Here is a 27,449-nt window from a genome sequence, read left to right as displayed (position 1 = left end):
TTGATTGGTTTGAGTTGATTAGGTAAGGTAAAAGATTTACCAAGTAAAGAAAATATTTATTTACATGCGTGTGGACTTTGCGTGGGCGGTGTGTGTTGGCACAACCCTAGTCACGTGGCATGGCACATGACTGGTATCCCAACAATTTTAATAATAATATATCGTATAAATATATAATTTAAATCATTATTTTCGTATTAATTAAAACTATTAATTAATATTAATTATAATATTATAATTGTTAAAATTATAAAGTTATTTAAATATATAAATGTAATAATTAAAAATTAAATTAATAATTAAATTTTTTAATTTAATTAATTAATTTTTTACATTATATTAATTAAATTAATATTTTTATTATAATAAACCGTAATAAAATTTAAAAATATATATTTAATATTTTTTAAATTATAATAAATGACTTTTTATTTATTTTAAATGATTTTAAACCATAAATTTAAAATTAATTTAAAAAGTTATACTTTTTTAATTACATTATTTTTTTAACCAATTAAAATTTAAAACAACTTTTTAAAACAATATTAAATTTATGGTTTAAAATAATTTTAAAACTTTATATATTAAAAATATACGTTTAATATTTTAAAAAAACAATATTAATAATAATATTAATAATATTATTAAAATAATAATATTAACGCGCGTTTATAATAAATAATAATTAATTATATAATAATTATTAATTTTATTATTAAATTTATTAATTAAATTTATACGTTTTAAATTTTTTAAAATATTAAAAATAATTATAATAATAATTGTAATACGTTAATTATAATATTAATTATAATAATAATTGTAATAAACGTTAAAGTTTAATATATAAAACCGTATAAATATGTAAAAAAAGTTAAAAAATTTAAAAAATAATATTATTAATTTTAAATTATTAAAAAAAAAGATTTTATACGTAATTATAAAATATTAAATTATTATATTTAAATATTTTATATAAAGTTTAAATAATTAAAATATTAAAAATTTTTAAACGTTAAAATTTAATATATAAAAATGTAATATTATATAAATATATAAAAAAGTTAAAAAAATAAATTAAATATATTATTAATTTTAAATTATTAAAATTAAAATTATTTTATATATTATTATAATATATTAAATTATTATAAATATAATGTTTAATTTTTTCATTATTAATAAAACCGTTAAAAATCCCTGTAACGTTATATAATTTTAAACCAAATATTTTCAAATATTTTATTTATAATTTATAAATATAAATATATAAACCACGCGTTACGTGGCGCACAGTAAGCGTAGCCCGCTTCGAAAATATCTGGTCTAAAAACTGAGATAACCTTTTACCAACTTTAATTTAGAGCAACACTAGCTCGGCAGTGGGGGGGGCCCTATTCAGGCAGTAGCCACATCGTCCAGCCACAACCGGGTGTCACGCGGGAGTCGCATAAGTACTACATGTATTCCCATATAATTTTACTGGCATGCACATGTACCTTTCATTCCAACCCCGCGTAATCCCCAGTTGTCCAGGATGCACGCCTTTTTATTGGCCAGCCTCATATCTAATCAAATAGCCTCATACAATATAGCCTCCTGATTGGCCAGCCAGCCGGCCTCATACATATATACATAGGTACATACATATATCAGAGATCATTCAAAAAGCCCTCGTTTCCAGCCCTTTTACCTCCGAATGACTGCATGCGACCGAGTAATAGTAGTACCTATAATTGGATCTAAGGGCCTTGCATCATGATTGAATTGAATTGAATTGAATCGACTTAATTGAATTGAATAAAAGGCCGTACAAAAGGCCGTACAAGAGGCCGTACAAGAGGCCGCAAAAGAGGCCGCAAGATAAGGTGCGAGATAAGGGTATTGCCAGGCGGGCGGTGTAGGATTTAGCCAATAGGAGGGCGCGCATCTGGTCGAAAGGCGTTACATATGTAAGAATTGTAGTGCAGGTACAAGAAAAATGAACATGAGGTACGAAAAGATACTAGAAAAGTTGTATGGTGGGGGACGTACCTTTGGTTTGCCCCACTTTGACTGTGGCTACTGCCTGAATAGGGCCCCCCCCACTGCCGAGCTAGTGTTGCTCTTAATTTAATATGCGATTATTTTTTTCATTTTGGCACAGTGGCTTATCTGGTCAACCGTAGCGGTGTTTGTGGCGCAAATCAATCTTTTTGTCTTTTTTTCCCTTTTTTAAATTTCATCTCACCGAGCTCACCTCGACAGATAACCTTCAGTAGCATTGAGACTATTTCTATGTAATTTACATAATTTCAAGAAAATATTATGTTGGTTTAACCTCAACCGTTATCTGTTTTTTAAATCTTCTTTATGTATTCCTTATAATATTACCATCATTCTCCTTCTTCAGCTCCCAGTGCGATTGTTAAGTTATGGGAAACTAAGCCGCCTTGGTGTCAATTCCACGGTAGCGGCGCCACTATCATGCGGCCTTTTCACCTTGGGGTTACAACGAGCCATAGCTTCCTTGACCCGTCAATGTATGGCCTCAACTCTCTTAGGGAGATCATTGGTCACTGGATAACCGGGCTAGATATCACACGCTTAGGATCCCTCGCCGCGTGCGTCGGCGCTGCCCCCGCAGCGTGGCGACTTTTAAAGACAGCTTGGCGTGAAGTGTATGGCTGGGTCAGTCACTTCTTCATTTCCTACGTGATAATACCTGGCCGGGACCCGCTGAATAGACATGTGACGAATTGGGTCTTAACCAATGTCGTGCAATTTCGAGGCATACGGTCTTTTACGGCCCGCACTCAAATCCAACCCGGTGCTATCGCGGACCGAGCCGCCTTGCTAAAGAAGACTCGTCGTGACATCCAGTATCTGCCTCACTTTGAGACAGTATGGTTCTGGTATGAGAGTAATCTGTTCGTGGTTAGGCGACCACTCGATAGCTTCAACGCATCTATGGTCGACTCTGCTTACGATGGCGTCGGAGGAGAAGAGTTGACCATAGGCTGTCTTGGACGGTCAACCGAGCCTATCAAGAGGCTCATTCAAAATTGCCAGGAACATGCAGATAGACAGGCTCAATACTATGTCATTATCTATGCACGAGATCGTTACGGCATGTCCTGGCAACCAAAGTCTCGCAAGCCCATCCGTCGTCTTGAGACAGTTCATTTTGACGACGCCCTGAAACAGGAACTCCTTACAGATATCAGAAAATACCTCGACCCTAACACCAAGAAATTGTACCAGAGTCGTAGCATGCCTTATCGTAGAGGTTATTTGTTCTATGGGCCACCAGGTACGGGAAAGTCATCACTGTCGACTGCTCTAGCGGGCGAGTTTGGCCTCGACTTATACGAAGTTAAGATTCCAAGCGTAGCGACCGACCAAGATCTTGAGCAAATGTTCAACGAGGTTCCGCCGCAGTGTATCGTGCTCCTAGAGGATGTTGATGCCATCTGGGTGAAGCGCGAGTTGGCGAGTCGCGAGCCGCATAACGAGGCTGTATCGAACTGTACTCTTTCCGGTTTGCTCAATGTTTTAGATGGTGTCGGGTCACCAGAAGGGCGTATCGTAATCATGACGACAAACAAACCGAATCGACTGGACAGCGCTCTGGTGCGGCCTGGTCGTGTCGATATGAAAGTCATGCTTGGCAACATCAGTAAAGGTTCAGCTGAGCAAATGTTTCTCCGCATGTTCATATCAGACGCTAATACGTTACCGTTATTGCCCTCACAAAAAGATAATGATAAATTGGGTGATGATCACATTCCTCAAGTAGACCATGGGCTATTACGGAGGCTCGCTTCGGAATTCGCGACGCATATCCCAGAAGACACGTTTACCCCTTCTCAATTACAAGGCTTTTTCCAACTGCACTTAGACAATCCTATAGAGGCTGCTTCGAATATCTCGGCGTGGGTTGAGAGGGAGCTGTCTGCAGGGTCATCGGACGATGATATTGAAATTGTAGGCAATGGGAAGGCCTAACTTTCCATCGTATATTGTATGATATAGCTCAGCGAGATACTGTACCATAGCAAGGTTTCTATTTTAGAATTGTTTGGGATAGCGGAGTTTGGGAAATGGTTAGATAACGGGTTGGAAATCGGGATGAGTGACCGCACGTCGGCGCTTGCTGATAGACCTTAGAGAATGCATATCTTGATTTAGTACTTTTGGGAAGTATAGATAGAATAGTGCTTTTGAGCAGGCATTAGGTTGCCCTTGATATGATATATCGCTCATAGAGTGACAGGTAGCTATCATGTTACGGTTCGTACGGGGTTGATGAGCTTCTACGAGGGGCAACGGCGCAACGCGCCGTATCAAGTGTCAGTGAAGAGTGAGGGTATAGTATAAAGGTACCTATCCACAAACTCAGTGGCAGTAATATTTCGCCTAACGCGTCATCCTCGTTGCCTGACCAGTCCTAACCCTTGCCTTATGAAACCTACTTCTGTCGAGACCGCTAAAGGGTAAGATGGATACCGTCTTGCATCGATTGACAACCAAGCTGATATCTCCCAGAGGTAATGCTATATGTAGTGGATATTTTAGCATTATTCAGTTCCAGCCTAGCTAAACCGAGAGCCGAGATAATATCATGAAGCACTTACCTCCATTTTAAGTTTGCTGTACAGGCACATTTGCATCCTTCAAGAAACTTACGCAAGTCCTCGTGGGCGTTGGGCATGGAGGAATACTGTGCTAAAATTTCTTCCTCCGCAGACTCGAATCTCTTGATTGAGGAGCTCACAATATTGGCGGCGTGGTCAATTGCGTCTTGGATGGACCTAGACTCAAGCATAAGGAGAGGGATAAGTGTATCAAGCTGTGATTGCGCCTTCAGGTCATTAGCGCTGATATAGATAGAAACAATATATATATATATATATTGCCAACTGACCACTTCTTTCTTGATAGATAGGATGTCGTTAGTACTGTAGCGGCTATCATTAACCTAGCCCAAAAAATCATCCGGAGTATATACTCACGTCGAGATAATAATGCTTGTTTCGTGCCAGATTTGTTCCATCTTTTGATTATTCATTATTTCTTCGGGCAAGTTAATTCCATGGGCATATCTAGTGGCTTTTAATGTATTACCCCTTGGATTAAGTGATAAACTCGGAGAGAAAGTATGGAAGCGGAATTTCAACAATTAAAGTCCCTACCTACTCTATGGTAGCTAAGCAGACTCTTGTAGCGCTCGAGCCAACTCGTATTCGGTTATATTCTTCAATAGTTGGTAGATAGGGGGTCGTTTGATATCTTTGCTCCTCCCCACACATTTCCACGAAGAACAATAATTCGTCAAGCAAGGTATTGATTTGGCCTTTGGAATGTTAGTTGAATAGATTGTGGATGGGGTGAACTCACGCCTGTTGCAAGATTTTAGTATCGCCTCACTTATAGGCCTAAAGCTAGTGACGATCGGATTGGTGGATATGTGAATGAGGTCAATCTCTGATTTCCCAGACAGGCTTTCTTGAAGATAGGTAGCAGTCTCATGTCGAAATTTTGCGGCAGCATTCGCATCGTTCAAGATGCCAGAGAATTCAAGTGAATCAGTTTCTAAATCAAGGAGAAGATCAGCCCGCTATCTTTTACTTAGACACAGGTACGATGATGCTGTACCGTCATCCCAGACAAATAGCTCCCAAAATATATCTGTTAGTAGTCTTGACATATATGCGGTGTCATTTTCTAGATCTTACCCAGATACTTAGATATGTAGCGATCCGCAAAGCCTCGAATGGCGCATGTGCCCACCACAAAGCCCCAAAAAGCGCAAAATTGGAAGCCTTCATCTTTCGAAGCCGTCCCTCGTCACTCGGGGAGGAGAATAAGCTGCGGCGTATTAGAAGTCGTAAGTCGCTAGTACTCAGGTATCATACCCTGTAAGTACCCTTTGCACATCTTCGTCTAGCCGTTCGATTTCTTCATGGGTTCCTTGGGGCCAGTGGCTCATCAAATGCCATAGATCCGGAATATTAACGCTGGACCCCCTAAGACGCTGCAACAACTGTATTCTGATGCTATCATGAGTCAACACGTCCAGCTTGTCCACAGTAGCCATAATATCGACGGAGAAATCAGACTAATGAAGACACAAGTAAGAGGGATTTGTAGCCAAAGGAAATATTCCCCTAGTCCAAAGACTTCTAGTTGAATATATATATATATTTGACAATTTATAACTACCTACATACCACTGCCTTCTCCCGTGTAGGCTGGTAGGAGCTCGGCTGAATATATAAGCTCAGCCAGTGCGATCGCATCGTAGGCACCTAGGTTCGATCCGGATTTGATGGCGGATGCACAATATCCTTCCCATGCAACTCCGGGCAGAGTTCAAACCATATCTTATATAGAGCAAATAAGTCTACTCTAATACCTTAGTGAGAGGCATTCTATAAGTTAGATTGCATCAACGTGTTTTCCTTCAAGATATAAAGGTCGATAGCAAACTTCAATCTTGTTAAGTCCTCAGATAAAACAACGGAGTTATTTTGGACCCATGCCCGGAGTTTTCATGGAATAAGTTACAGTCTAAGGACCAGGATTAACAAGTACGCTGGTTTAAGAGCTATCTATGTCGTGGGATCATACATCGTGCATCGTGTTACTTTCTACATCAGCTCGATCGCATCTATCTTAGCCATCACCTCGTCCCAGACTCGCTCTTGGGTATCCGGTCCTCGGGGTCCCACCACAACTGTGGCTGGGCGGGTTACCAGATATAATTTCTAGATACTAGCCATGCGTCTCAGGGCCGTCGCAAGCCCCATGAACCAAGTTTTGGGAACCTTCTTCGGTAGTCTGGGCCTAGCGGCTGTGCCGGCGTAGCGGATTAGCTGACTCCTATGTACATAACCCGGGGTTGACCAGATGATGGAGAGATAATGCGAAACGTATGTCCCCAAGTGCGAACTAGCTTCAGTACACATCCCACTTATATCAACAAATCAAGACTTTAAAAGCTTTAAAACATACTACTTTAGGAATAATATAAAAACCCCAACCAATCAACTTTAAACGGAGAAACCAATAGCGTTAGTAGAGATCGTAGAGATCGAACAGGAATACACTAATGACCCTCCTTTTCGTTGACCCCGGTCCTTGTGGAAAGGCTTAGGGTATGGAGTAATTGGCAAAAATGGGGGACTTCGACGTCAAATTACCGCATAAGGCTTGCGACGCGGCCTCTGATTCGACCGCCAACAATTATCAGTCAGGGAATTCCTCAAACCCCTTGTCGCCTCATGATGTAAGAGGTTCGAAATCAGGATTTAGTACGAGCCTTTAAGTATATGGCTGGCTCATACCCTTTTGAATAAGCCATCTTATAGGTGGGAAGTACACCAAACGGTGACGTTGAATTTCAGCCCCTATCGTCGATTAACCAAAGTAACGTACCTACATGTTGGAAATCCTGCTATTTTCAAGTTTTTAGACACGAGCTTCCCCTACAAATAAGTATCTAGATGCGCTCCAACAGACTGGCCGATAAAGTTATCTTGTAATTAAATTTTTTTTTCAAATACTACTACATATTCACCTGTGGAAAGTTCAATATTCTAGTTAATACTATATTCATTAGATTAAAAAAAAAAACTTTACCCATCTTATTGCAATATTAAATAAGATAAGATACAATGTCTTCCAGCGGTGATGAGCAGCAACAGCAGCCTCAGAGGCGGCAGACGGTGACTCAGGAGACGGACCACTCGGACATTTCAGACCAGGTATCTGAAACATCGCGACCGCCTCGCACTCGTCGCCGTAACCGACGTCGCCCCGGGTCGGTGCAACCCCTCCAACAGCAAGATGATCAGCAGATGCTTCAACAGAGGCAGCAGCAACAGATGATGCAGCAACAGCAACAGCAACAACAGCAGATGATGCAGCAGCAGCCGCAAGGTGGCAATGAGAGCAAGTCGGACACCCTCAAGCTCCGTCTCGACCTTAACCTCGAGGTAGAGGTAACGCTCAAGGCTCGTATCCACGGCGATCTGACCTTGGCATTGCTGTACGTGATCCTCATTCCATGTTATATCCCGTGGTGAGTGTTATCTAACCATGCCATTTTTCTGCAGGGACACTTGAGAATATCCGAAAACAACACGGCACGAATATTATGATGTTTAATGAGGAAGTTCCATATGATGAACGGGAGAGAGATGTCTTTCCACAAGAATGAAACTAGAAAGAGATGGTGCTGTCGAATTGATAATAATGTTAGAGGCACCTGGAACATGGGTTGCGTGATTTCTATCCTTCGTGTAGCAAAAAGGTATATCTGTTGCGGTTGAAATTAGGAGGTTGGCATGATGATTTGGAATAGCAACCTTTTGTCAGATATTAGCATGTTATTGAGTATGATTCGAGATGTAAATCCTACCTACCTCATTACTATATGATGAAGTTATCTTAAACCATCTTTTCCATTTTTACTTGGATTTCCGAAGCTTCTTCGTCCGCCTTTCTCTCACGCTGGATAGTAATGTGATACCAGGCGTAGACCGTGATCGCAGTGAGCCCGATCGCGAGTGTGGCAAACAGCCAGATGTACTTGGACACAACAGAGCCCCCATCTTGGGCATTCCAGTCAAACATATCCATCGAGAATATACTCTAGTTAGTTAATACAATATTAGCGGAGTTTCTGAAGTTATTTTCGCATCACTAACCGCGACGCTGGAAAAGGGCAAGTAAATCATTGATAATATAGCAATCGACCTCATTTGGATGCCTTCCCGTTTTGTTTCGAGGGCGACCCCTGTGTTTACGTGAGCAATGCGAGTATTGAGGTCCGAATCGTGCATCGCAATTTGATTCCAAACCTACTGAGCTTAAGTATTCTGGATCTCTTAGGAATGGTTGAGTGTGACTTACCGTCTGCATAGCTAGAGTAATATTTCCTACGATCATATTACATTCGTCTATTTTACCATCATACTCATTGATGGTATCTTGTAGTCTCTTCTTCATCTGAGCTCCGATTTTCTTGAACCGATGTGCTCTCTTACCATCATGAGAACGCTCACTATGTCTATGAGAGGGAAAATGACCTTCAAACTCTTCGATCTCGGCCAGAAGCTTTACCACTTGCCGTTTTACGGCCTTCATGTGGTCTATAAGGCTTCGACTTTGAAGACAAAGCGCCAGGTATTCTTGTGTCTTCTCCTTACTCATATCTATAGACGGGTCCCAGGATCCATTTTCCAGATTCTCTGATCGCAAGGTGAACCCGTCCAGAAGCTGATCTGCCATAGATACTAGTCTTTCTCTCTCTAGTTCGACGAAGATTCCGATCATTAATAATGGATATTTAGTTCTGTCACCAGCTGATCGAATACGAGTTTCGATTTCTTGCATCTGATTATTATTGCAACCATACATAACAGCATATATGGATTCGGTGCTCGGGATATAGGTGACAGACAATGCCAGGTCTCCAGGGAGATACTTCGACATTCGTGCAGTAAAGCCTATACCGCATTAGAAGGCAACTCGCTATGCTCTTGAACGATGGGCTATATACTTACATATCTTCGCACTTGCTCCTTTTCCCTCCTCGTAGAACGAAGAAATACAAGCGACCTGTCTAGCTATCGACCGCGTGACAGCCCGATGGATATGGAAGAATCTTGTAAGCCTCTCCCACGTGTCTCTCGAGACTGAGACGTACGAAACTGGAGCATCTTCCCCCTCAAAAATAGGCGAAGCCCTACTGCAAAGTCTAGTTGAAGTTCCAGTCAGCACAATCTCTAAGAGCCATAGATATATTTCTTACACGGCACGAAACTCGTTCGGTTCGGGAGTGGGGTTCAGAGCCTACACCCATAGCCATTAGCCTCCGATACCTACTGCTCGCAATGATCTTCGCATTGGTTTCCGTACAGCATCGAACCAAATCTCCCAATCGTTCTTATTCTGAAGTAGATCCCGTGTCAACGTCTGGTATTGATTCTATTAGCAATACCTACGATATAAGATGTATGATGTTGCACTTGCTGTATGCGATTCCGAATTTCGGAGGACTATGGTAGGGCGTGATTCGAAACCAAATGTCTCTAAGTCGATGTTAGACCAAGCCGAGTCTTCCATAGGCCAATCCATCCTGTCTATCAATAGCCAGGGTGAGTGTGGGTAAGGGGCTAGAAATTGAATGCCTATTAATAGCGAGTGGCTCTGAAGGTTAACTTAGTTGAAAACTCGCTAAAAAGGGTCTTGCTAAGGGTATTTCGGGGGAAATGAGGGCTTTCTAGAAAGTCTTGGTGGTTACCGTCTTAGGTTGCCACGCTTAGGCTTGCTGCATATATTACTCCACGCTGTACTACAGATCGTATCCGATTGGTTCTCAAAGCTGCTTAGATTGTCGTGATGCAGATACCTATGTGCTAGCCTGACATATCATACCTCTCTGTCTGACGCTCTCCGCTGTTGGTCAGCCGGGAGCTGCCGTTGGATTGATTTGCTTTTTTTCCATGTATGCTAATCCACACCCCCCTCACCAGATTGACCTTCATTCTATCTATCCACGTCGGGTATACTTTTAGAGTCGTTCCTTTTTTTCTTTCCATCAGCCCGCCTGTTAACCTTGGGTGAAAAGCTTTCGCCAGTCTCTTACAGGGTTGTGAGCGCCGGAATAAACTAAGAATGCCTGAGCCGCAGCCACCAATAGAAACCGCGACATGGTACGAAGTTGTATTAAAGCAGAAATATAACGACCCCCAAAAGCTCAAGAGCTCCCTCGACAGCATGTACGGCCAAGGCAGGTATAAAGTGAAGGTAACGTCTCTGGGCATAAATTTCAACGGACGACGGACTAATTCTCCCATCATGTAGATAAAAGCCAGCAGATACATCCTTCAATTACCAGAACCACCGCACGAGGTAATATAACCCGTAACTGTTCTATGATTGATGCTGAGATCCTCTGATCCACAAGGACCGAATAGCTGAGATAGAAAGGACAATCAGCTTCCATTATAAGGTATAGGGGATGATTAAAGAGCCCTAGGGGCACTGTGGCGTCAGTTGAATAATTTGTAATGCTAGGAAGATTAGCTTGGCTATCAACGTTCAGGATTATGAGGCTTACTGGAATATATGGTTGTGGAATATGAGGAAACTGGTATCAAAACTTTAACGCCAACCTGTGCTATACCTAACCAGCACTTGCCCTGTGTCTCTTGACACTGCTTGGGGTTGGTGATTTTTGATGCTGAATATCACCTCGCACAGTATTGATAAAACTAAGATTCACTTTTCGTCTTCAAATAGAAGCTGTCATTCCTTTCGCATGCTTGGCGAAGCACATCCATGTCCTTTATAAGTTCCATAATATGGATCCGGTTCCCGCGGTCTGGCGCGAGCATCTTATCCCTTATGATATCAAGGAGTTGGTGTAAGTACCAACTACAATTTTCGTGCTCCTGGAGCTGTTTGATCCAAAGTTTGACACTTTCTTTTAAAAAGGGTCGCTGGTTGCCACGTTTGTCCGAGCGAATACTGAAGAAAGTATCTGACTGGAATGTATAGATATCTTGTTCGAGTCTATAGGTAGGGAACTCTTTTGTCACGCTGTCGTTTCCTAATAAAAACCAGGTAACATATTCGAGAAACACACACCCAAGACTAAAAATATCGGACGCGCGAGAGATCTTGCCATCGGACAGGTCAAACTCTGGCGCCTTATATGTTTCTGTCCTAGCGATATTCTTTGGATCTTGATTTGATCGAGAAACTTGGGTATGTAATCTTCCCAGCCCAAAATCAGATAGAGTCAGCTGGCCTAAACTCCTTGACGATGAAGGTGAACTGAACCAAAGAAAGTTATCAGGCTTAATGTCTCCATGACGCCCATATAAGCCGTCGGCATCATGAGATCTTCCTAATAATTCTTTCTCGAGCGTGTTTTTGTCGATGGACTTCAATGTCTCTTTGCGCTCATTATGAACACACTCGAGCGCCAAACAGAGTGAATAGAATTCACGAGACATCCATCTACAATGGTCCCTGGCCCCGACGAGATGACCGTTCTTCTTCCAGAAATCATTAAGATTTCCCTCAGCCCAGTCGAAGAGAATATAGTAAGTCGATCCACTAACTGCGGGCTCTTCAACTTCAAAGGTTGCAAGAGGTTGGATTATGTGCTTATCGGCATTCTTGATAATGGATTTATCCATACAGAATAACAGGGATGAGAGTTCCATATTGAAGTTATTCCGGTCATGAGAGATGAGCTTCTTCAAAGCGAACACTTCTTCGGGATGGCGTATCTAGTAAGGAATTAGTCTCGCCATCCATAGTATCGTCAAGGGATCTCTAGAACGTACCCCGATATCTTTGAAATTTTGATGACTCTTATCAATCTTGACTTGATACACTTCACTAAACCCACCATACGCAAACGCCGTCTCCTTTATTTGGGTTTTGTTGTCTTGCACGGTCATCTCTTGCCTCTGTAGCTTTCTCCCAAAGGGCATAGGGAAAATATCACTGGCGTGTAGATGGTAATGAGAATGTTTCCGTTTAGTAGACGTAATATAAGGTGCGATTAAACTGTATGACCACTGCGTAAATTGTGTTCTGTGACTAGGTCGACGATATTCATTGATAGTCTCATGGTGCGTTTTGTGGTGTTGGCAGAAGAGAGACATCTGACCATCATCGGTATTGTCAACTGTCATTGGAAGGCATTGGTCGTTCATTCCCTCTTTGATGCATTTCGGGAAATCTTCCAACTTCTCAATCCCAATGAACACGGCCAATAGCTTCAAACGAGGTTGTAAATCCACTGATCCATAGTAGATAAGCATGGTTAACTTATTCTTGTCTGTGAACTCCCCAAAACATGGCAGGTCCACGATGGTTCGAACCCTCTCGATGGTGAGAATATCATGAAGTTTATCCCTCGGGACGTATCTCTTGTCCCGACCTATAGCACTAAGGACTTGAGAGCGATCAAGCTCCACCTCAATAGTTCTGTGGATTTCATTGATATCACCGGGAATTGGTTCGGGTATCTGAGTTTGTAGATGGTGCTGAGAAGTATGACTGAGAGTGTGGAAAATATCTTTTCCTCGGTTTTTGATATGACGAACCCTGTCTGGATCGCCTAATATATTCTTTTGTCTGGCTACAATGATTTGCCCAGCCATGATGATCCCTGGAATGGAACGTACGTGACAGTAGCGGTTGATGTGTAGATGTAACTGATACGACTGGGAGTAGAAGAAAAATTGGAATATTCAAAATTGGAATATTCACCTTCGAATTGTGGCTAATAGAGCATAGAGGACTCTAGAGTTCATTGGTGTACTAGTATTGTCTTGGATAAGAAGCTAATAGTATTTTCTAGAGATAGAAGAGGAAAGGAAACCTATACTTTAATAAGGCTAAGAAGAAAACGTAGGAATAAGGGCTGACTTTAAGCGTTGCGTCATCACCTATACATACTTCTCATCTGCGAACTGCATTCAGAGTCATCGGCTCCCTCAATAGTTGCCCTCTTACACTTATCACACTACTCTGCCTAATCTAAGGCATATTGGCTAGCATATAATCATTACGGACAGGGCAAATGGTGCGCGGGCAGCCCGAGAAGCAGGCTCTAAAGCCACAAGGTAGCACCGGTGTGAAGCTCACCTGCAGCCTCGTTCTTGCACCGTATCTTAGCTATAGGCAGGGCCGCGCATATCCTAATGTTGGCCAATAGATAAGACGTCTCCTAAGGAAGAAATTCTCGATAATAAAGGGTAAGGTCAATTCCTGGCGAAGCGACGACGAGCATTTAATATGTTATGTAAATAGCTAGTTGGCTGTAAAGACTAGGAGGGCAAGAAATAACAACAAAAACTGAAATAAAAGAAATATAGTAGGTAAGCAAATATAAAATGGAGGCATCAGATCGGCGATGATAAGCTCAATGTCTTATCTGGTATTTAGATCCCCGAGCATAACAAGCCGGCGCAGTTTCATGATACTATTCCCGGCTAGGCATATGCAGGCTGACAGCCGCCGGGGTAGTTTCGCTCAGCCTCCGGGCATCGTGGAGGGGTGATGTCCGCCGCAGAAATAGGTACATGTAGGTAGTTCAGTGATAGCCTTATTAATGAGGCACATTGTAAATGTACCTGGTACATACATTCGATACCTTATATTGTGCAGTTGCACAAAGTACAATCAGTATGTACCTATGTATCGGTTTAAAATTATGAAATCTCGAAATCTTATAATAGGTATGTAGATTGATCCTCTCAATGTTCTCCAAATCTTGACACGTTTCTAAGTAAGCCGCAAAGCAAAATCAATTATTTATAAGCTAGGATTATCGTCCTCCGTAGCAATATTGTTCAGGCAGGGTTTACTAATGTGACACTTTAGGACCGTATATTTACAATTGGGCAACCCAAATCTCCTCTTCGAGGCTTTTAAGGCTTAACGATAGGCAGAATATGAGCAACCATTGCCCAGAAGTTCATAACTCTTGTGCATTGGCATACAAGTTTAATTGCACTGCAATAGCAAATCATAGGCACAAGTAAGGCGTTAATTCCAATTGCTCCACGTACGAACCATGGATAGGTCTGGAACATAAAGCTCCTAGACATAGCTTTTTGGCTTTATATAAAGAGCTCGCTGATGTTGGCCTTCAGCACATTTCTTCAAATCCATCTTACCAGAAACAAGCAAATTGTGTGGCTTTGAAACGTCCCACTATATAACGAGCACAGCCCGTGAAAATTTTACACGACATTTTCGCCCCTGCTTATCTCGTCGAAGATATATAAGAGTTACAAAATCATCCTCGCAATTTATCTACGCCGAAACCAATCAAAAACCACTTAATGCCCGCTGCCTAGTAGAGATATATGTTGATATCTTAAAAATTCCAGCAATGACTTACGAAGTACGAGCTCCATCCCAAGCGCCAACAGGGAAATGGCAAGGCCCAAACATCTTATATATATCAGCATCAAGGATCACGTCGAGACAACTGAAGCAGTATCTTGATCATAAATATCCTGGTCAATACTCTGTACAGGTACGCTAGCAAGCACCTTAACACCGGTATTCGGTTTATTGCTTTGTGGAGAGAGTAATAACAACGGAGAAGTTAAAACGGGACCAATTCACGATCACATTAACAGGGCAGGAAAAAGAAGCGTTGTGAGTGTATGATCATGGCATCTTCTTACATTAGATGTATTACCTCGCTAATTAGAGCCCAGCTATGATGGCGATGGCGATGGCGGTGGCAATTTAGGGCGAGATTAGAAGGCATCAAAATGATAGGATGTACTATCACACTTGGGAGTATAATTATATTAACACACGTGGCACTCTTTGGTCATGACTCGATTGCATTGGACGTTAAGGATTATACCTGAATTTCATAGGTCAACCTTACCACATACAAGACGTGTTCAAGCATGCCCAACAGACCCCTTTTAAACCACTTAACTTTGGTTAAGCGATAGCAATACTTATTTAGTCTATACTTTATGTATTGGTAGCTAGATTTGATTAGCTTGGGCGATTTAATCATTTATATTCTTTTCGTGGAAATTTTAAGCAAGGCATTGGTATGGTGGACCATTAGTGCAACTGTGCCAAAATCAATAAAATAAATCGGAATTTTCCAAAAAAGGTAATATAACAAAGAGTATAATACACTATACGGGATATATATAAAATAAAATATAAAAAATTATTTTATATATAACATATAACACATTTAAATAACTTTATAAAAATAATAATTTAAACATTATAATTAAAATCGTTTTATAATTTTAATTAATGTAAAAATAATAATTTAAATTACATTTAAATCGGTTTTTTAAATATTATATGGTAATAAAATTAAATAACGTTTATTTATTTAAAAAAACAAACACGTGATATTTTTTAAAAACATTTTAATAAAGTTATTTTAAATAAACTTTAAATATTTTAATAACATTATAATATTTAATACATATCGTATAAACATGTAATTTAATTTATTATTTTCGCATTAATTAAAGTTATAAAATAATATTAATCGTAACGTTTAAATTGTTATTTTTATAAAATTATTTAAATATATTATATATATATATATAAAATAATTAAATAGTTTAAAATTAAAGTAAAGGTTAAATTTAATTAATTAATTTTTTAAACCTTTTAAAAAAGTAATTTATATAATTATATTTATAACTTTTTTAATATTTTTATTAATATTAAATTAAATAACATATAATTTAAACTATAATTTTTATTATTTATTAATCGAAATATTAATACCTTTTAAAAAAAATCTAAATAAATATTCGTAAAGTTATTATATTATTAAGTTTAAAAAAAGTATGTATTACCTTGTAAATTATGTATATAAGGCAAATAATCGAGCTTACACTATACCTTTAACGTTACTATTACCTTATTAAACATAATGCCACCCATTTTCTTGATTTTAGCACAGTTGCACTAATGGTCCACCATAATTGGCATCTAAAAACGGAATCAAGTTTTGATATTAAAAGAAAATAAATATGGTAAATTCACATGAGTCCAGTCATAAGTAATGAGGCAAACTTATAAATACCTAAACATCCTATTCGATTTAATTCATTTTGATTTAAGACTAACGTCGGGACTGTCGGGACTGCTGGTCTACTTTGAAATGAATAAGCGTCCTCCTACACAATTTTTGGGAGGAATGTAAAGTCAAGTTGAAAATTGAGATATCTTTGGAAGTGGTTTTCCTTGCTTATGATCTTGTTTACAATACGTCTGCTTAGTCTCACGTCTCGTTGCCTCAATAAACCGGTGTAAGAACCTGTTATTATTATCCCTATGTCCCACCTTTTTTGCCTTATAAGACGACTACATAATGCTTTAGTATTCGCTGTTCTCGACTCCTGGGTAACTTTTGGGGTCATGAGGTAGGTATGTAGTCACACTCTGAGTAGGTAGCATTGGTGTAACTGGAATGAACTTAAGTAGGTACTTATGTACCTAGGTACCTATGTAGGTACCACAGCTGTGTGCGTCTATGCCTACGAATACAAGGACTCAGGATGCAGTATTACGATCAGTAATAGCATCTAAGTGAGTCGCGTAGTATCGTTGATTATTGAATCTATGTAAAGATTACGAGAATAATTGTGTGTACAATTAAAGCCATTCCGTGGGCGGTGACGCCTCATTGGTGGCTGGTCCGTGCGTAGCAGCGGATCCACAGCTGCAGAGATCGGCCCCGCTAACGGGAGGTAAACCAGCCAAAGATGTTGAACGCTTTCCTCAATACAACTTGTACTGCTTGTTCACTAATAAATCACATTCCACCCCAGCTACAAGAATCAGACCATGTCCTCCCAACAGCACGAGCCAAAAATCACCTCCAAGAATCTTGCCTACTCGAGCGATCTACCTCCCTTCCTAGCCAAGCTCCGCGGCCAGCACCAGCAACAGCGCGACTCCGACTCCCCGGACCCTATCCTAGCTGCGCGACGACGAGCAGCACGGCCGCGGTCCGCCAGCGAGGAGGCCGAAGATGCGCCTCTTGTCGTCGACGAGGCGGGGAACACCGTCGCTCTCCCGTCCGGCGCGGACGCGGATGTTCCTGCAGATGACGATGCAGATGGTAGGAATGATGGTGCCAGCGTAGACAATGGGAAAGAGAGGGAGAAAGAGAAAATAGCTGGCATTGGGGCAGGCAAAAAACGCAAGGTAGGACGGGTGGTTGGCGGCACCGATGAGGACGGAGTCCAGGACGAGGAGCGAAAGCCATTAAGAAACATTAAAGGCCGAGAGAAGGAAGAGAGTTCTTCGACAAAGAACAGTAATAAACCCGCCGTTGACGCCAAATCGGGAACGAAGCAGACCAAGAAGAAGGCGAAGAAGATCAAGCTTAGCTTTAACGACGACGGAGACTAAAGGGGGCTGAGGATTCCGAAAGCACGAAAAAAAAAGGTCTATATATAATACGATGCGAAGCTTGGATATATGCTACCGAGATTAAACGAGACGATATACCGATGTCTGATATGCAGCATGGTCTGCCTCATTTTTAGGCTCTAGAGCCACCACCCTTGACGATAGGCAACTGAACAGCCGGCATCTATAACGAATCTGGTCCCATCGTCAATAGGCAGTAGAATGGCGTTGTATACTTCGAGAGGATGGTTGGGTCTAAAAGGGAAGAGACGACAAATTCCCCATCCTCTAGGGAAGGTGGATAGGTCGATACGAGATTTAGCTCTAGACAAAGTTAGAGTCTCACGAGAACACCTCAAGATCATGTCAGGGCGTTCTAGGCTGTTATGATTCTTTGGGTCTGATAGGGACTCTCGATACCAACCCTTCGGCCAAAGCAGACCTTGATAGATATTGCAGCGAAGGCTTTACTACATAAAGACGACAGCGTTTTATGCGTAGACGCCCGAATCGAAGCATTTGCAGACAATCGACACCTACCCAAACGTAGCAAGGGCATCTGTTGATTAAAATTCCATCAAGATAGATTCATATATTCGTAGTAGTTAAATACTCAGTATGTACAATATAAATATTACTCGACTTCCGTCGTCGCCGCAGTTGCCACATCAGGTCCATTTTAAGCATGCAATCGCAATCGCAATCCAGCAATCGCTGCAAGTGCCAATACCCTGATATTGAATATGTTCATCTATTGCTCCAATGGAGCCCACATGAGCTCACCAACCAAACCAAGACGCCTCGCAAATGCAACATGCTTCTGAACGTTTCAGGCCACCTCGAAGCAGATAATCCCTCCTTTCTCGCAGTCTCCTCTCTCGGATCCTTCCTTCTCGCCGTCCGAAGATTCCGCAATACCGGGCAACTAATAGCGGGACATTCGGTTTCTTGAAGGAGACGAGGAATGGTCGTAAGGGCTAGAGTGACCGTAAGGTTCGTCCATATAGACAGTAGTACGGCGTTCCTCCTCGGGAAGAAGCTCTTTCACTTCCCAGTTATTCATCCGTGTACCTACGGAGAACTCGAGGTCTTCTTTCGTGATCGAATCCCAATACTACAAATTCACTGTTAGAAAGCTCGAGCGCTAAGGTTGATGTGAGCAGAGCCTACCTTGTAAACCATCATGACAGCAAGCAGATTGCAGGTTGTTGCGAAAAACAGACCATCAACATAATGACTAGTCGCTTGGCAAATCGTGGAACTGAGCGCATATAATATGACTTGCCCCACAATGAAGAAGAAGAGGCCGAAGGCGATATCTCCCAACGGCCAGCGGTCTTCCAAGGTCCGGGCCACGAGCAAAATCTGTAGAGCCACATAGATGAGGAGTTGTACGCCGTTCAGGAGATATAGAACCGTGAATAGGCCTACTGTATTCGCCGGTCCCATGCCGGCCCATGACTTAAACGTAGCTAGCGATACGAGGAACGAGACGACAAAAGCCGCAAAGGAGGAAAGCCGCAGCATCCATACGGACAAGGGGGTGCCGTCTTCGTAGAGCTGAAAGCCGACGAATCCATTGATTAATAGACAGGTGATCAGCGCGGACGTGAGGCCGGATTGTATCGCAACGAAGTATGGATAAGGTTCGGAGCCTGGAGGAACAACACCGGCGTCGACGCAGAGGGAGATGAACGATAGTAGCATGTAAAAGTAGAAGAACGCTAGGATTTCCTTGCGACCTGCAAATAAATGTTGGTTAGGATTATACGAATGGCTCTACAGGCTGCTCAATACGAATGCTGCTTACCAACGGCAGTGAATTTCCCTCGGATATGTAAGATCATCATTATAGTCATGACCAAAGCGATAATGTGTATGAAACTGGATGCGCCCTGGAAGATGATGGTATTGGCCAGCTCGATATTTCGCGCGAAGCAGTCGGTTTCGACGCCGACGCCGCTCGAGACGGAAGTGATGGGTCCGACGGATGGACACAACGGCAAGGGCGCCGTGTGGCATATGTCCGTGAAGTCCCCGAAACCACCCATCTTGTCGGCGACGACGAGTGATTTACTCAATATCTATTCGGCGCAGATATACGCGAGAGGGGAAAAACGTAGGGGTATAACGAATGATGTGGGTGAGATATATGGTAGTCGTTACTATTGGACGGGATTGCGCTGTGCCGATGACCTCACGGAGCCCAGACGATGAGGGCTCGAAGAGGAAACGAAAGTAAATAGTATTATTAACGGTAGTTAGTATGTAAATTGGAACGAATGACTATTAAGGTGTCTCTCCTGCTAGTACGGTATTGTATACTATGACATGGCCAGAGCTGAACGACTTGTCCTTGCGTTTGGCTTCGTTGCTCGGCTAAACGTCTGGGCTGGGCTGGAGGTGGGTGGGAGTGGTGGTTGGAAAGTTGGCTGAAGAATGGAGTTTCTAGCGCTTCGTTGCTATGGAAAAGGGTGAGACATGGCTGGGAAAGTTTCCACTAGCTAAAGTTTGGCAAGAACAAAAGGTGGACCGTGCTCATATTCGATGGGTGGGTAGGGGTTTGGGGGATCTACCAATCAGGTTATAGAAATTAATTGAAAGTTTAGCCCATCTTAGAGCTACGTTTTAGCGCTACCTTTTATGTATGTACTTCCTAAGGTAAAGGTACCTAGGTACAATGCCTTCGTACTCCAGTTACGATATATTCTAGCCCCCTTACTTGAAAGCCTAAAACCTGGGGAATATAATTCATATATCCCTTTCTTCGTCTTGTCTTGAATTTGACATTAATTGCAGCTATATGGTCTTAAACAAGTCACAGCCATTTTCATCAACGTTGTGGTTAGCTGACACAAATATAACTTGGCGGGGCTGCTGTATGAAATATCGTCTCGAGCTCATTAATCTCTCTTCTCGACTTGCTATCAGACGAATCTATATCCGTATTTGCCTGGTGATGTTCGGTGTCCTATCAATCTTGAGATGTCACTCACCCCGCTCTCCTTAGCTATTCTTTACCTGCATAGGTACCGGTAGACTTCACTACATTGGAGTCATGAACTACCTCCGTCATTCTCTGTTCATTGATACTCAATAGCCAATTGCCTTTTAGGATGAAATCAAACGATGTAGGTCGCCCCAATAGACCCCCAACCTGCTGATATCACGGTGAGGGGTCAACCCCCAGCTGACATGGCCGATACACTTCTCTATATATAGGTGGAGGTCTAATCGATCTTTAAGGTGAACGGGAACTCAAACCTTCAACCTACACAACTTTTTAAGTTTAACTTCAAAGCCATCTGAGCATCATATCACCGCTTGGATTGAAACAATATTTGAAAGTAAACCCAACATGTCAAAGGCTTTTCTCGTGGCCAAGGAGAAGTACCAGGCAGTGATCGACGACGCTGGCAGAGGTGACTTCGTGTGTAAGCATCGCCAAATACCCTATATAAGAACCACACAATACAATATACTGACCCTGCTGGTGAGGCCGGACAAACCGCATCGGTGCCACTCGGCTCCCCTCCAGCGGTGACTGCCACGCCGTCAACATGGTTGATCATCCTCAGCAGCGTCGGCGAAGTAGCACAAGCATGAGGGACAAGATTAGGGATCTGATGAATCGGCCCGCTTATTAAATCAGGTGTAATCAGAGTCGCGGAGTAGTTGATATCAATTGAGGGTATTATAAAATGACCGGCCGGACCGAATACGTGATATCTTAATAATTGGGTCGAAATAGTTTCTGCTCTTACGCTCTTGGTGGGCGCGAAAGCTACTATCAACTCTATAAGTAGAATGAACTATTGGTGAAAGTGCTCATATCTTTCATGGTATACTATATATCTGACTTGTAGGTGACGGGGAGTAAAATGTGGACTAGAAAATAGGTAGTCGAGTCTCGAGTCTCGAGTCTCGATTGGGAACAGTACTGAGTGAAGTTATCCCACCTACCCCTTTAACTGGTAGTAGCCACATTACACTGTTGCCCCCTCGCTGGGTAGCCCAGTGGGTGATTTCTCGGTTTGGTCAATAGAGATAATATATAGTATTAGAAACTAAGTATATAACATGAATGATATATCCTACGAAGTTCTATGCAGTAATCAACTGGCGGGTAGACAGCGAAGTGAATATCCCATATCGACAAATATATCGATTAAGCTTTTTCATATTACTTTAATATTAGCTTCAAGTATGGTATTGTATCATGCTATCCAACCCAAGACCTGCTTTTGATTAACTATTATCCGCCGACTTTAGATCCTTCGGCATCCCAAGTGATTTTGATGGGCTCGTGGTTCCCCGAGAACTTCTGCCCGGCAAACCACAACTCGAACCTCAGTTCCGCAGGGGCTACGATAGCCCGGACCTCGTAACTACACAGATAGAACTTCTTGCCATGGAACAAGAACCTTCTTGACTTACGCTTCATAACCATATCGCCGTGGCTTATCCCCGTGATGTCGCTTTTTACTATGCAGAGCTGTTTGAACCCTTCTACTAAGAATGAGTACGATATACAATTTATTGGGTCTTATAACATCCCGGATGACTCACCTTGATTAATGCTGCGTGGTAAAAGGTAAGGATCTAAGTCTGAGATCACGACAATCGAATCCCAACTGCGGTTCGAATCTTTTGGGTCCACTTTCTTCGTATAAGTTGTACTGATGGGGACATTCGTGTTTATAGAGTCGCCCTAGGTAAGTGAGTAGGCACTTTAGCATTCGTCAGAAAAATAGAAGTTTAGAAAGCATACTTTTCTAATAAGCCAGTCGATCTGGCCCATGGCATATTGCTCTCCGTCGTAAGAGTCCGTCTTAATATCCTCATCAAAATGTATATCTGGATTGTACTTTGTCTTGCATACAAGACCGTAACTCGCTCGAGCTACTCTACTTACTATGACCGGAACCAGTCCGGACTCCAGATTTTGCAATCTGTCTAACAATAAACCCTTCACAACGACTAGTTGCGGATCAGGGGCTTGTAGTACCTTGACTTGATGGGCGTGTGGGTATAAGCTAGTCATCATTTCATGTTGAATGCGATCGCGGACGTATTTGGAGCTCCCAAGTCCGCCGGATAGAATCATATAGCTCTAGTTGATTCGATGCATCAGTCTCTTAGTCCTTGGTGAAGCTATTATGTAAACTTACTATCGGCCGATTAATACCATTAGCTAACATCCAATCTAGCTGTTCGTATATCTTTTTCATGATACCTTCGACGTGCGGGTCAAAGAGGGACTGCATCTCTTCCCTATTACGAGGCTTGTTAGATCCAAACTAGTTTGATATGGCGTCTAGAATTGATATACCATGAGACTACTATCCTACCGAGCTCGATCTGCGCGCCACTGTGGTTAAGGTTGTAAGGAACACCGTCTAAGGGGAGCTTATAACAAGTTGATTGGTAAACTCGCTCTCCGAACTTATGCTTCGTTGTTCGATATCTCTCGCTCTTGACAAGTCTCTCAGCACAGTCAGGAGGGAGTTGGTCTACTAAGTTAGGGAACCGACTGAGACGATTATTTATCATCGCTACGAAGGCCTGGTCGATTAAGGTCGAGCCAATCCCAATACCGTCTACTTGATTCAGCTGGGACAGTAACGGAAACGGCTGCCGCGCCTCGACGATCTGCATTAGGGCGAGGTCCGTAGTTCCCCCTCCTGCGTCGACAGACAAGAAAATGTTGCCTGCTTCAAAAACCACAGGTGAGTTCTTGATGGTACCGACGGCTGCGGCCTCAGACTCTGTCAGCTCGACTTTGGCTGTATGGTACCGTCCCTCGATGCCAAACCCTGCATCTTCGATGCACTTCTTGAACGAGTTGATTATCTCCTGGCTTCTCCACGTCGTCGGGACACTGAAGATGAATTCGACAACCAATTCTTGCCATCCCACGTGGCCTATACCAGTATGCAACTCCACGGTTGATTTGACGTGCGAGTAAACTTCGCGTAGGTAGTCAGAGACTAATCTTTGTGCATCGCAGACGGAGCTGGGCGTCTGGCCAATGTTTCGGCGGTGCGCATCCTCCAACGTTCGCTGGTCGAGAAAGATCTTGAAGAATTCTCGCTTCTTTTTATCTATCATGTCATCATCTTCGCACAAATAGCCCCACGATGACAAGCTCTCGTCATCATTATAGACAAGACAAGTATGAACTTTCTGCTCATTCTTAGTCGAGGTGCCAGGCCAGTTATGTATAATCTGAATAGGGCTTTGCAGAGTCTGATTCCGCTGCGGTCGCGCCCATGCGACACCTTTTGCGCGGAGTGAGCACGTTATAACAAAGATTAAGCGGTGAATATATGTCACTTGCCTGTGTAAGTTGTTCCTAAGTCAATGGCTACAAGTATATCAGGTCGTTCGCTTGCCATGGTGGGCTAGTACGCGCATTTACGTGCATGACTTGAGAATTGTCGGGTAACTAGAAACATACCTAGGTAGGTATCTAAGGTATCTGGGTATGTAATAGTTGTAAAGCGACAACAACAAGGTATCTGTTAAGATTGCTCTACAACGTTCGCTTGATAAATAAGTGGACGTTACCCAAGAGCCTCAAAGGCCCTACAGCAGTATCCGTTACGACCGATCCACGTTGAAAGAACAAGGGTTCGATCTATGTAATCCTGTACCTATCCCTTAATAATAATAAGGCTGTGTGTTCCGGTTGGGTCGAGGTTGGGTCGATAGACGCTGCGCATGGATCACATTTTTCTCCGTCCTTAGGATTGAAATTCAAATAATAGATCTTAGGGTCTGGGTCGTGTGGAGATAGGATCGTTTGTTGGCTCATGGATGGCTGTGCTAAGACCCCTCGGCAAACTTCTATTCTTGTTCATTCAACTCATGATCCAGGTGGCCGATAACAAAGAATGTTGGCGTTGTGATATAATGGTACGATACTATAAGCAAACATTACTACTCCGAGTCGTTCAAAGTGCAACCCCTACATACATAGTATGCATTGTTCAAGAGTAGCAAATCCGGTAGCGATGTGTATCATCTTAAGTGGTCAAATCAAGTATAGCTTTAAGCCCCCAACTCATTAGAGCATGCATCTAGCAAAACAGGCTGCGGCTGATCCCTGTTCATTCCCATTTTCGCCCTATCTCCCCGTCTCCCTGTCTTCCCCAGCACACGTCTCACCGGTCATTCAATGCTAAAGGAATATGACCATGCGTAAATGCGTCTCCGGAAACAGCTTTTAGTTTATATACCCAATTCAAACTACTGTATTCCGTACTAAAGGTCTCGTGAGTTGATTCGAAGCGAATAGTGAGGTAGTAGCTATCGCGAGTTGTTGTGTATTTTTAATACTATCATAGTAGAGGCTTCTTAGTAACCTAGACAATAGCGCCTTGAATGTTGTCCTCGTACCGCAGATCCCACTCGTGCCCTACAGTAATCGGGGCTGTGTTACCTGGCCTGCGGGATACTCTTTTGTGCTATTTTGAGTATATCCACGTACCGTAAAATAACGGTGTTCTCTATCATCTCACAGGATAGTCTGTCTTACTTCTATAATCACGAATCTAGGTGAAATTTGAAACCATCTAGATTCTGGTGCTCGGCACAATGGCAGAGATATCGATATCGCAGACAACGGTTTCTACCGTATTTACTAAAGGGACCTCTTATGAAGCAGTTGATGTATGGACCAGGGCGCCAGGACAGACCGTGTTTAGCTTTTCGACGGAATTTTGGAACAGCTTCACTACCACTTCTACTACTTCCTCCTCAACTACGTCTTCTACATCCACAACGGATAGTTCGAGTACGTCTTCGAGCCGAGTATCACCGTCGCTTATAAATGCTACCCAGTCGGTCGAATCAGATGGCAACTCAGGTCTCTCCAGTGGAGCCGTCGCTGGGATTGCTATCGCGTGTGCTGTCGCGGGGTTGATAATGGGAACTATATTAGGGATTTTCTTGTTCCGACAGCGAAGGCGGCGAGGGTCGGGTGATAGGTCGCGCGGAGGCGAATACGATAGCCAGGAGAAGCCTTTGCAGAGTCATATATCAACAGATAGACTGCAGCTGGACCAATTTCTCTTAGATCCAACCCCGGATGCTGAAATACGCACGGAGCTTCGTTCTTTGAGCCAACTGCTGCAGCAACATGTCGAAAATAACTACCATAACCTGCCGGTTTCGCGTAATGTAGGTGTCCTATCTGCGGAGCTGGTTCATCTAGGAGTAGGCCAGGGCGATACCTTACTGGCCGATACACTTGCTTCTTTAGCCCTAAGCCCGAGAAGTCGATACAGTGCTATTCAGCACATCATTGCCAGCGTTACATTTGCCAGCGTCACCCTTGACGGGACCTCGCCTTTATCTCTGCTTCCACAGCCGGTATCCTCGTTCGCCTCCTTGATACCGGCTACGGAGAGCTTTAGAGGAAATTCGGACGGTAAGTAGGGCAGCCCGGTTAATGGTATTGCAAGTACTGATACATATATGATCAAAATAGCTGTCGATGCTGCATTCACTCGATGGCGACAGTTATCCGCCTTCTTGCTTCACCCAAGCAGAAGCGATAGGACACCATTAGTTCCATCTGAAGATGTTAGCACTCACCAAGCGCAACGGCTTGCTGAGGCCCTGAATATCTTCCTCGAGCCTTTCGTAGCGGGCGATCGTGAAGACAGATACGAACAGGAGAACCACTTACGGGAAGTGATTGTAGAATGCGCTACGTTTGGCTATTTGTTATTCTCTCAGCCCTCGGAGTATCGATTCCGCTTCGAAGATGGTGTAAATCCGAATCACATAATCGTTTTCCCGGGGGTGGATAGGATTAGTGATGAAGACGGCCATAGACATCCTTCGATGACACAAACAGTCGTCACGCCTGTGGTTGAAAGCTTTTAGACGGAGGGTTACCATATCTAATGCATTCGGGGATGAAGAGGTACTAATGAAATGGGCAGTCCTTGGATTGTTATCTGCCCGGTTGTATATAGGGTTTCTGAGAGCAGTCTCGGCTATGCGTATATAAAATAGAAGTGAAACGTCTGACCTGGGAACCGTGCTGTATATTTTTAAACCGCAAGTATTATGCATAGGTATATGTAAGTGGAAGCCAAGCATATGTTCCCCTAATAATGCACCACTTGGCTGTATAACCTCTTCCACGCTAGAGCCACAACAAAACGGCCCCCACCCGGAGTGTTGATTTATGACTAGGTTAGGTAGTTGTGTGGAAGAAATGGTTCGTCCATAAGCAATTTTAGATCAATGTCATATTATCTGCTCAGCCCAAGTCCGATATTTCTTGCTCTAGCGGATCAGCTTTCTGTAATGGGCTGACCTACGTTGTAGATCAGTAATCTCTAATTTAGTTAAGACGCCATTGGGACGACAAGCGCTGACCGCCTCAGACTCCTGAATTTATTGTCCGAAGACGGTATAATCATTCTGAATTACATAACCGATTCATCCGAGGGTATGAGTGCGAGTTCAGCTGGCTAATTAAGTCAAGCCAC

At 42.6% G+C, this 27,449-nt stretch overlaps 12 protein-coding genes across 12 annotated transcripts; 7 read left to right on the top strand and 5 right to left on the bottom strand.

The window, feature by feature from the left end:
• Positions 1-2,192: 2,192 nt before the first annotated feature.
• On the top strand, positions 2,193-4,273 carry F4817DRAFT_352830 (P-loop containing nucleoside triphosphate hydrolase protein). Its single transcript, XM_049305274.1, has one exon. It carries the CDS (start codon positions 2,467-2,469, stop codon positions 3,985-3,987), a length of 1,521 nt encoding a protein of 506 aa, XP_049154242.1. The 5' UTR covers positions 2,193-2,466; the 3' UTR covers positions 3,988-4,273.
• Positions 4,274-4,468: 195 nt separating this feature from the next.
• F4817DRAFT_362236 (terpenoid synthase) lies at positions 4,469-6,079 on the bottom strand (the record flags this gene model as incomplete). The annotated part of the gene is made up of 8 exons (XM_049306506.1): positions 4,469-4,535; positions 4,617-4,859; positions 4,995-5,084; positions 5,179-5,335; positions 5,380-5,574; positions 5,638-5,656; positions 5,718-5,850; positions 5,898-6,079. The coding sequence occupies 8 exons, from the start codon at positions 6,077-6,079 to the stop codon at positions 4,469-4,471; spliced, it is 1,086 nt and encodes a 361-aa protein (XP_049154241.1).
• Positions 6,080-7,521: 1,442 nt separating this feature from the next.
• On the top strand, positions 7,522-8,638 carry F4817DRAFT_352826 (uncharacterized protein). The gene is made up of 3 exons (XM_049305273.1): positions 7,522-8,030; positions 8,098-8,351; positions 8,409-8,638. Exons 1-2 carry the CDS (start codon positions 7,659-7,661, stop codon positions 8,107-8,109), a joined length of 384 nt encoding a protein of 127 aa, XP_049154240.1. The 5' UTR covers positions 7,522-7,658; the 3' UTR covers positions 8,110-8,351; positions 8,409-8,638.
• On the bottom strand, positions 8,223-10,265 carry F4817DRAFT_294831 (uncharacterized protein). Its single transcript, XM_049299727.1, has 8 exons — positions 10,021-10,265; positions 9,907-9,963; positions 9,800-9,840; positions 9,552-9,745; positions 8,899-9,494; positions 8,694-8,846; positions 8,409-8,637; positions 8,223-8,351 (listed from the first exon to the last, which is right to left on the bottom strand). The coding sequence occupies exons 1-7, from the start codon at positions 10,123-10,125 to the stop codon at positions 8,434-8,436; spliced, it is 1,350 nt and encodes a 449-aa protein (XP_049154239.1). The 5' UTR covers positions 10,126-10,265; the 3' UTR covers positions 8,223-8,351; positions 8,409-8,433.
• Positions 10,266-10,540: 275 nt separating this feature from the next.
• Positions 10,541-11,170, top strand: F4817DRAFT_294798 (uncharacterized protein). Its single transcript, XM_049299726.1, has 4 exons — positions 10,541-10,797; positions 10,855-10,902; positions 10,958-11,002; positions 11,068-11,170. Exons 1-4 carry the CDS (start codon positions 10,666-10,668, stop codon positions 11,074-11,076), a joined length of 234 nt encoding a protein of 77 aa, XP_049154238.1. The 5' UTR covers positions 10,541-10,665; the 3' UTR covers positions 11,077-11,170.
• On the bottom strand, positions 11,070-13,549 carry F4817DRAFT_294968 (kinase-like protein). The gene is made up of 2 exons (XM_049299728.1): positions 12,348-13,549; positions 11,070-12,290 (listed from the first exon to the last, which is right to left on the bottom strand). Exons 1-2 carry the CDS (start codon positions 13,170-13,172, stop codon positions 11,265-11,267), a joined length of 1,851 nt encoding a protein of 616 aa, XP_049154237.1. The 5' UTR covers positions 13,173-13,549; the 3' UTR covers positions 11,070-11,264.
• Positions 13,550-14,280: 731 nt separating this feature from the next.
• Positions 14,281-15,647, top strand: F4817DRAFT_352813 (uncharacterized protein). Its single transcript, XM_049305272.1, has 2 exons — positions 14,281-15,058; positions 15,131-15,647. The coding sequence occupies exons 1-2, from the start codon at positions 14,912-14,914 to the stop codon at positions 15,185-15,187; spliced, it is 204 nt and encodes a 67-aa protein (XP_049154236.1). The 5' UTR covers positions 14,281-14,911; the 3' UTR covers positions 15,188-15,647.
• A 1,646-nt stretch (positions 15,648-17,293) lies between these two features.
• On the top strand, positions 17,294-18,528 carry F4817DRAFT_352810 (uncharacterized protein). The gene has a single exon (XM_049305271.1). It carries the CDS (start codon positions 17,371-17,373, stop codon positions 17,938-17,940), a length of 570 nt encoding a protein of 189 aa, XP_049154235.1. The 5' UTR covers positions 17,294-17,370; the 3' UTR covers positions 17,941-18,528.
• F4817DRAFT_369241 (chitin synthase export chaperone) lies at positions 18,466-19,991 on the bottom strand (the record flags this gene model as incomplete). Its single annotated transcript, XM_049307335.1, has 3 exons — positions 18,466-19,054; positions 19,111-19,682; positions 19,751-19,991. 3 exons carry the CDS (start codon positions 19,989-19,991, stop codon positions 18,866-18,868), a joined length of 1,002 nt encoding a protein of 333 aa, XP_049154234.1. The 3' UTR covers positions 18,466-18,865.
• Positions 19,992-21,067: 1,076 nt separating this feature from the next.
• Positions 21,068-22,037, top strand: F4817DRAFT_294669 (uncharacterized protein). The gene is made up of 4 exons (XM_049299725.1): positions 21,068-21,071; positions 21,187-21,374; positions 21,439-21,631; positions 21,692-22,037. The coding sequence occupies exons 2-3, from the start codon at positions 21,299-21,301 to the stop codon at positions 21,585-21,587; spliced, it is 225 nt and encodes a 74-aa protein (XP_049154233.1). The 5' UTR covers positions 21,068-21,071; positions 21,187-21,298; the 3' UTR covers positions 21,588-21,631; positions 21,692-22,037.
• Positions 22,038-22,195: 158 nt separating this feature from the next.
• Positions 22,196-24,338, bottom strand: F4817DRAFT_362232 (uncharacterized protein; the record flags this gene model as incomplete). Its single annotated transcript, XM_049306505.1, has 6 exons — positions 22,196-22,449; positions 22,510-22,651; positions 22,712-23,053; positions 23,112-23,214; positions 23,273-24,178; positions 24,277-24,338. The coding sequence occupies 6 exons, from the start codon at positions 24,336-24,338 to the stop codon at positions 22,196-22,198; spliced, it is 1,809 nt and encodes a 602-aa protein (XP_049154232.1).
• A 1,201-nt stretch (positions 24,339-25,539) lies between these two features.
• On the top strand, positions 25,540-26,835 carry F4817DRAFT_362231 (uncharacterized protein; the record flags this gene model as incomplete). Its single annotated transcript, XM_049306504.1, has 2 exons — positions 25,540-26,374; positions 26,435-26,835. The coding sequence occupies 2 exons, from the start codon at positions 25,540-25,542 to the stop codon at positions 26,833-26,835; spliced, it is 1,236 nt and encodes a 411-aa protein (XP_049154231.1).
• Between the last annotated feature and the right edge of the window lie 614 nt (positions 26,836-27,449).

Source organism: Daldinia loculata, assembly GCF_022478755.1.
Source record: "Daldinia loculata strain CBS 113971 unplaced genomic scaffold F4817scaffold_87, whole genome shotgun sequence".
Lineage (NCBI taxonomy): Eukaryota > Fungi > Ascomycota > Sordariomycetes > Xylariales > Hypoxylaceae > Daldinia > Daldinia loculata.
The sequence above is the reverse complement of the archived record's forward strand: the minus strand, read 5'-3'. Positions and strand labels throughout refer to the sequence as shown.

Coding starts and splice junctions, on each gene's coding strand:
- F4817DRAFT_352830 (XM_049305274.1), top strand. CDS start 2,467: ATGCGGCCTTTTCACCTTGGGGTTACAACGAGCCATAGCTTCCTTGAC.
- F4817DRAFT_352826 (XM_049305273.1), top strand. CDS start 7,659: ATGTCTTCCAGCGGTGATGAGCAGCAACAGCAGCCTCAGAGGCGGCAG.
- F4817DRAFT_294831 (XM_049299727.1), bottom strand. CDS start 10,125: ATGGATTGGCCTATGGAAGACTCGGCTTGGTCTAACATCGACTTAGAG. Junction 9,746..9,799: donor CCGAACGAGTTTCGTGCCGT/GTAAGAAATATA, acceptor AACTTCAACTAG/ACTTTGCAGTAGGGCTTCGC. Junction 8,847..8,898: donor TTACTCTAGCTATGCAGACG/GTAAGTCACACT, acceptor TAAGCTCAGTAG/GTTTGGAATCAAATTGCGAT.
- F4817DRAFT_294798 (XM_049299726.1), top strand. CDS start 10,666: ATGCCTGAGCCGCAGCCACCAATAGAAACCGCGACATGGTACGAAGTT. Junction 10,798..10,854: donor AAGGCAGGTATAAAGTGAAG/GTAACGTCTCTG, acceptor CCCATCATGTAG/ATAAAAGCCAGCAGATACAT. Junction 10,903..10,957: donor TACCAGAACCACCGCACGAG/GTAATATAACCC, acceptor CTGATCCACAAG/GACCGAATAGCTGAGATAGA.
- F4817DRAFT_294968 (XM_049299728.1), bottom strand. CDS start 13,172: ATGGCTGGGCAAATCATTGTAGCCAGACAAAAGAATATATTAGGCGAT. Junction 12,291..12,347: donor AAAATTTCAAAGATATCGGG/GTACGTTCTAGA, acceptor ATTCCTTACTAG/ATACGCCATCCCGAAGAAGT.
- F4817DRAFT_352813 (XM_049305272.1), top strand. CDS start 14,912: ATGACTTACGAAGTACGAGCTCCATCCCAAGCGCCAACAGGGAAATGG. Junction 15,059..15,130: donor CTGGTCAATACTCTGTACAG/GTACGCTAGCAA, acceptor ACAACGGAGAAG/TTAAAACGGGACCAATTCAC.
- F4817DRAFT_352810 (XM_049305271.1), top strand. CDS start 17,371: ATGTCCTCCCAACAGCACGAGCCAAAAATCACCTCCAAGAATCTTGCC.
- F4817DRAFT_294669 (XM_049299725.1), top strand. CDS start 21,299: ATGTCAAAGGCTTTTCTCGTGGCCAAGGAGAAGTACCAGGCAGTGATC. Junction 21,375..21,438: donor TGGCAGAGGTGACTTCGTGT/GTAAGCATCGCC, acceptor CCTGCTGGTGAG/GCCGGACAAACCGCATCGGT.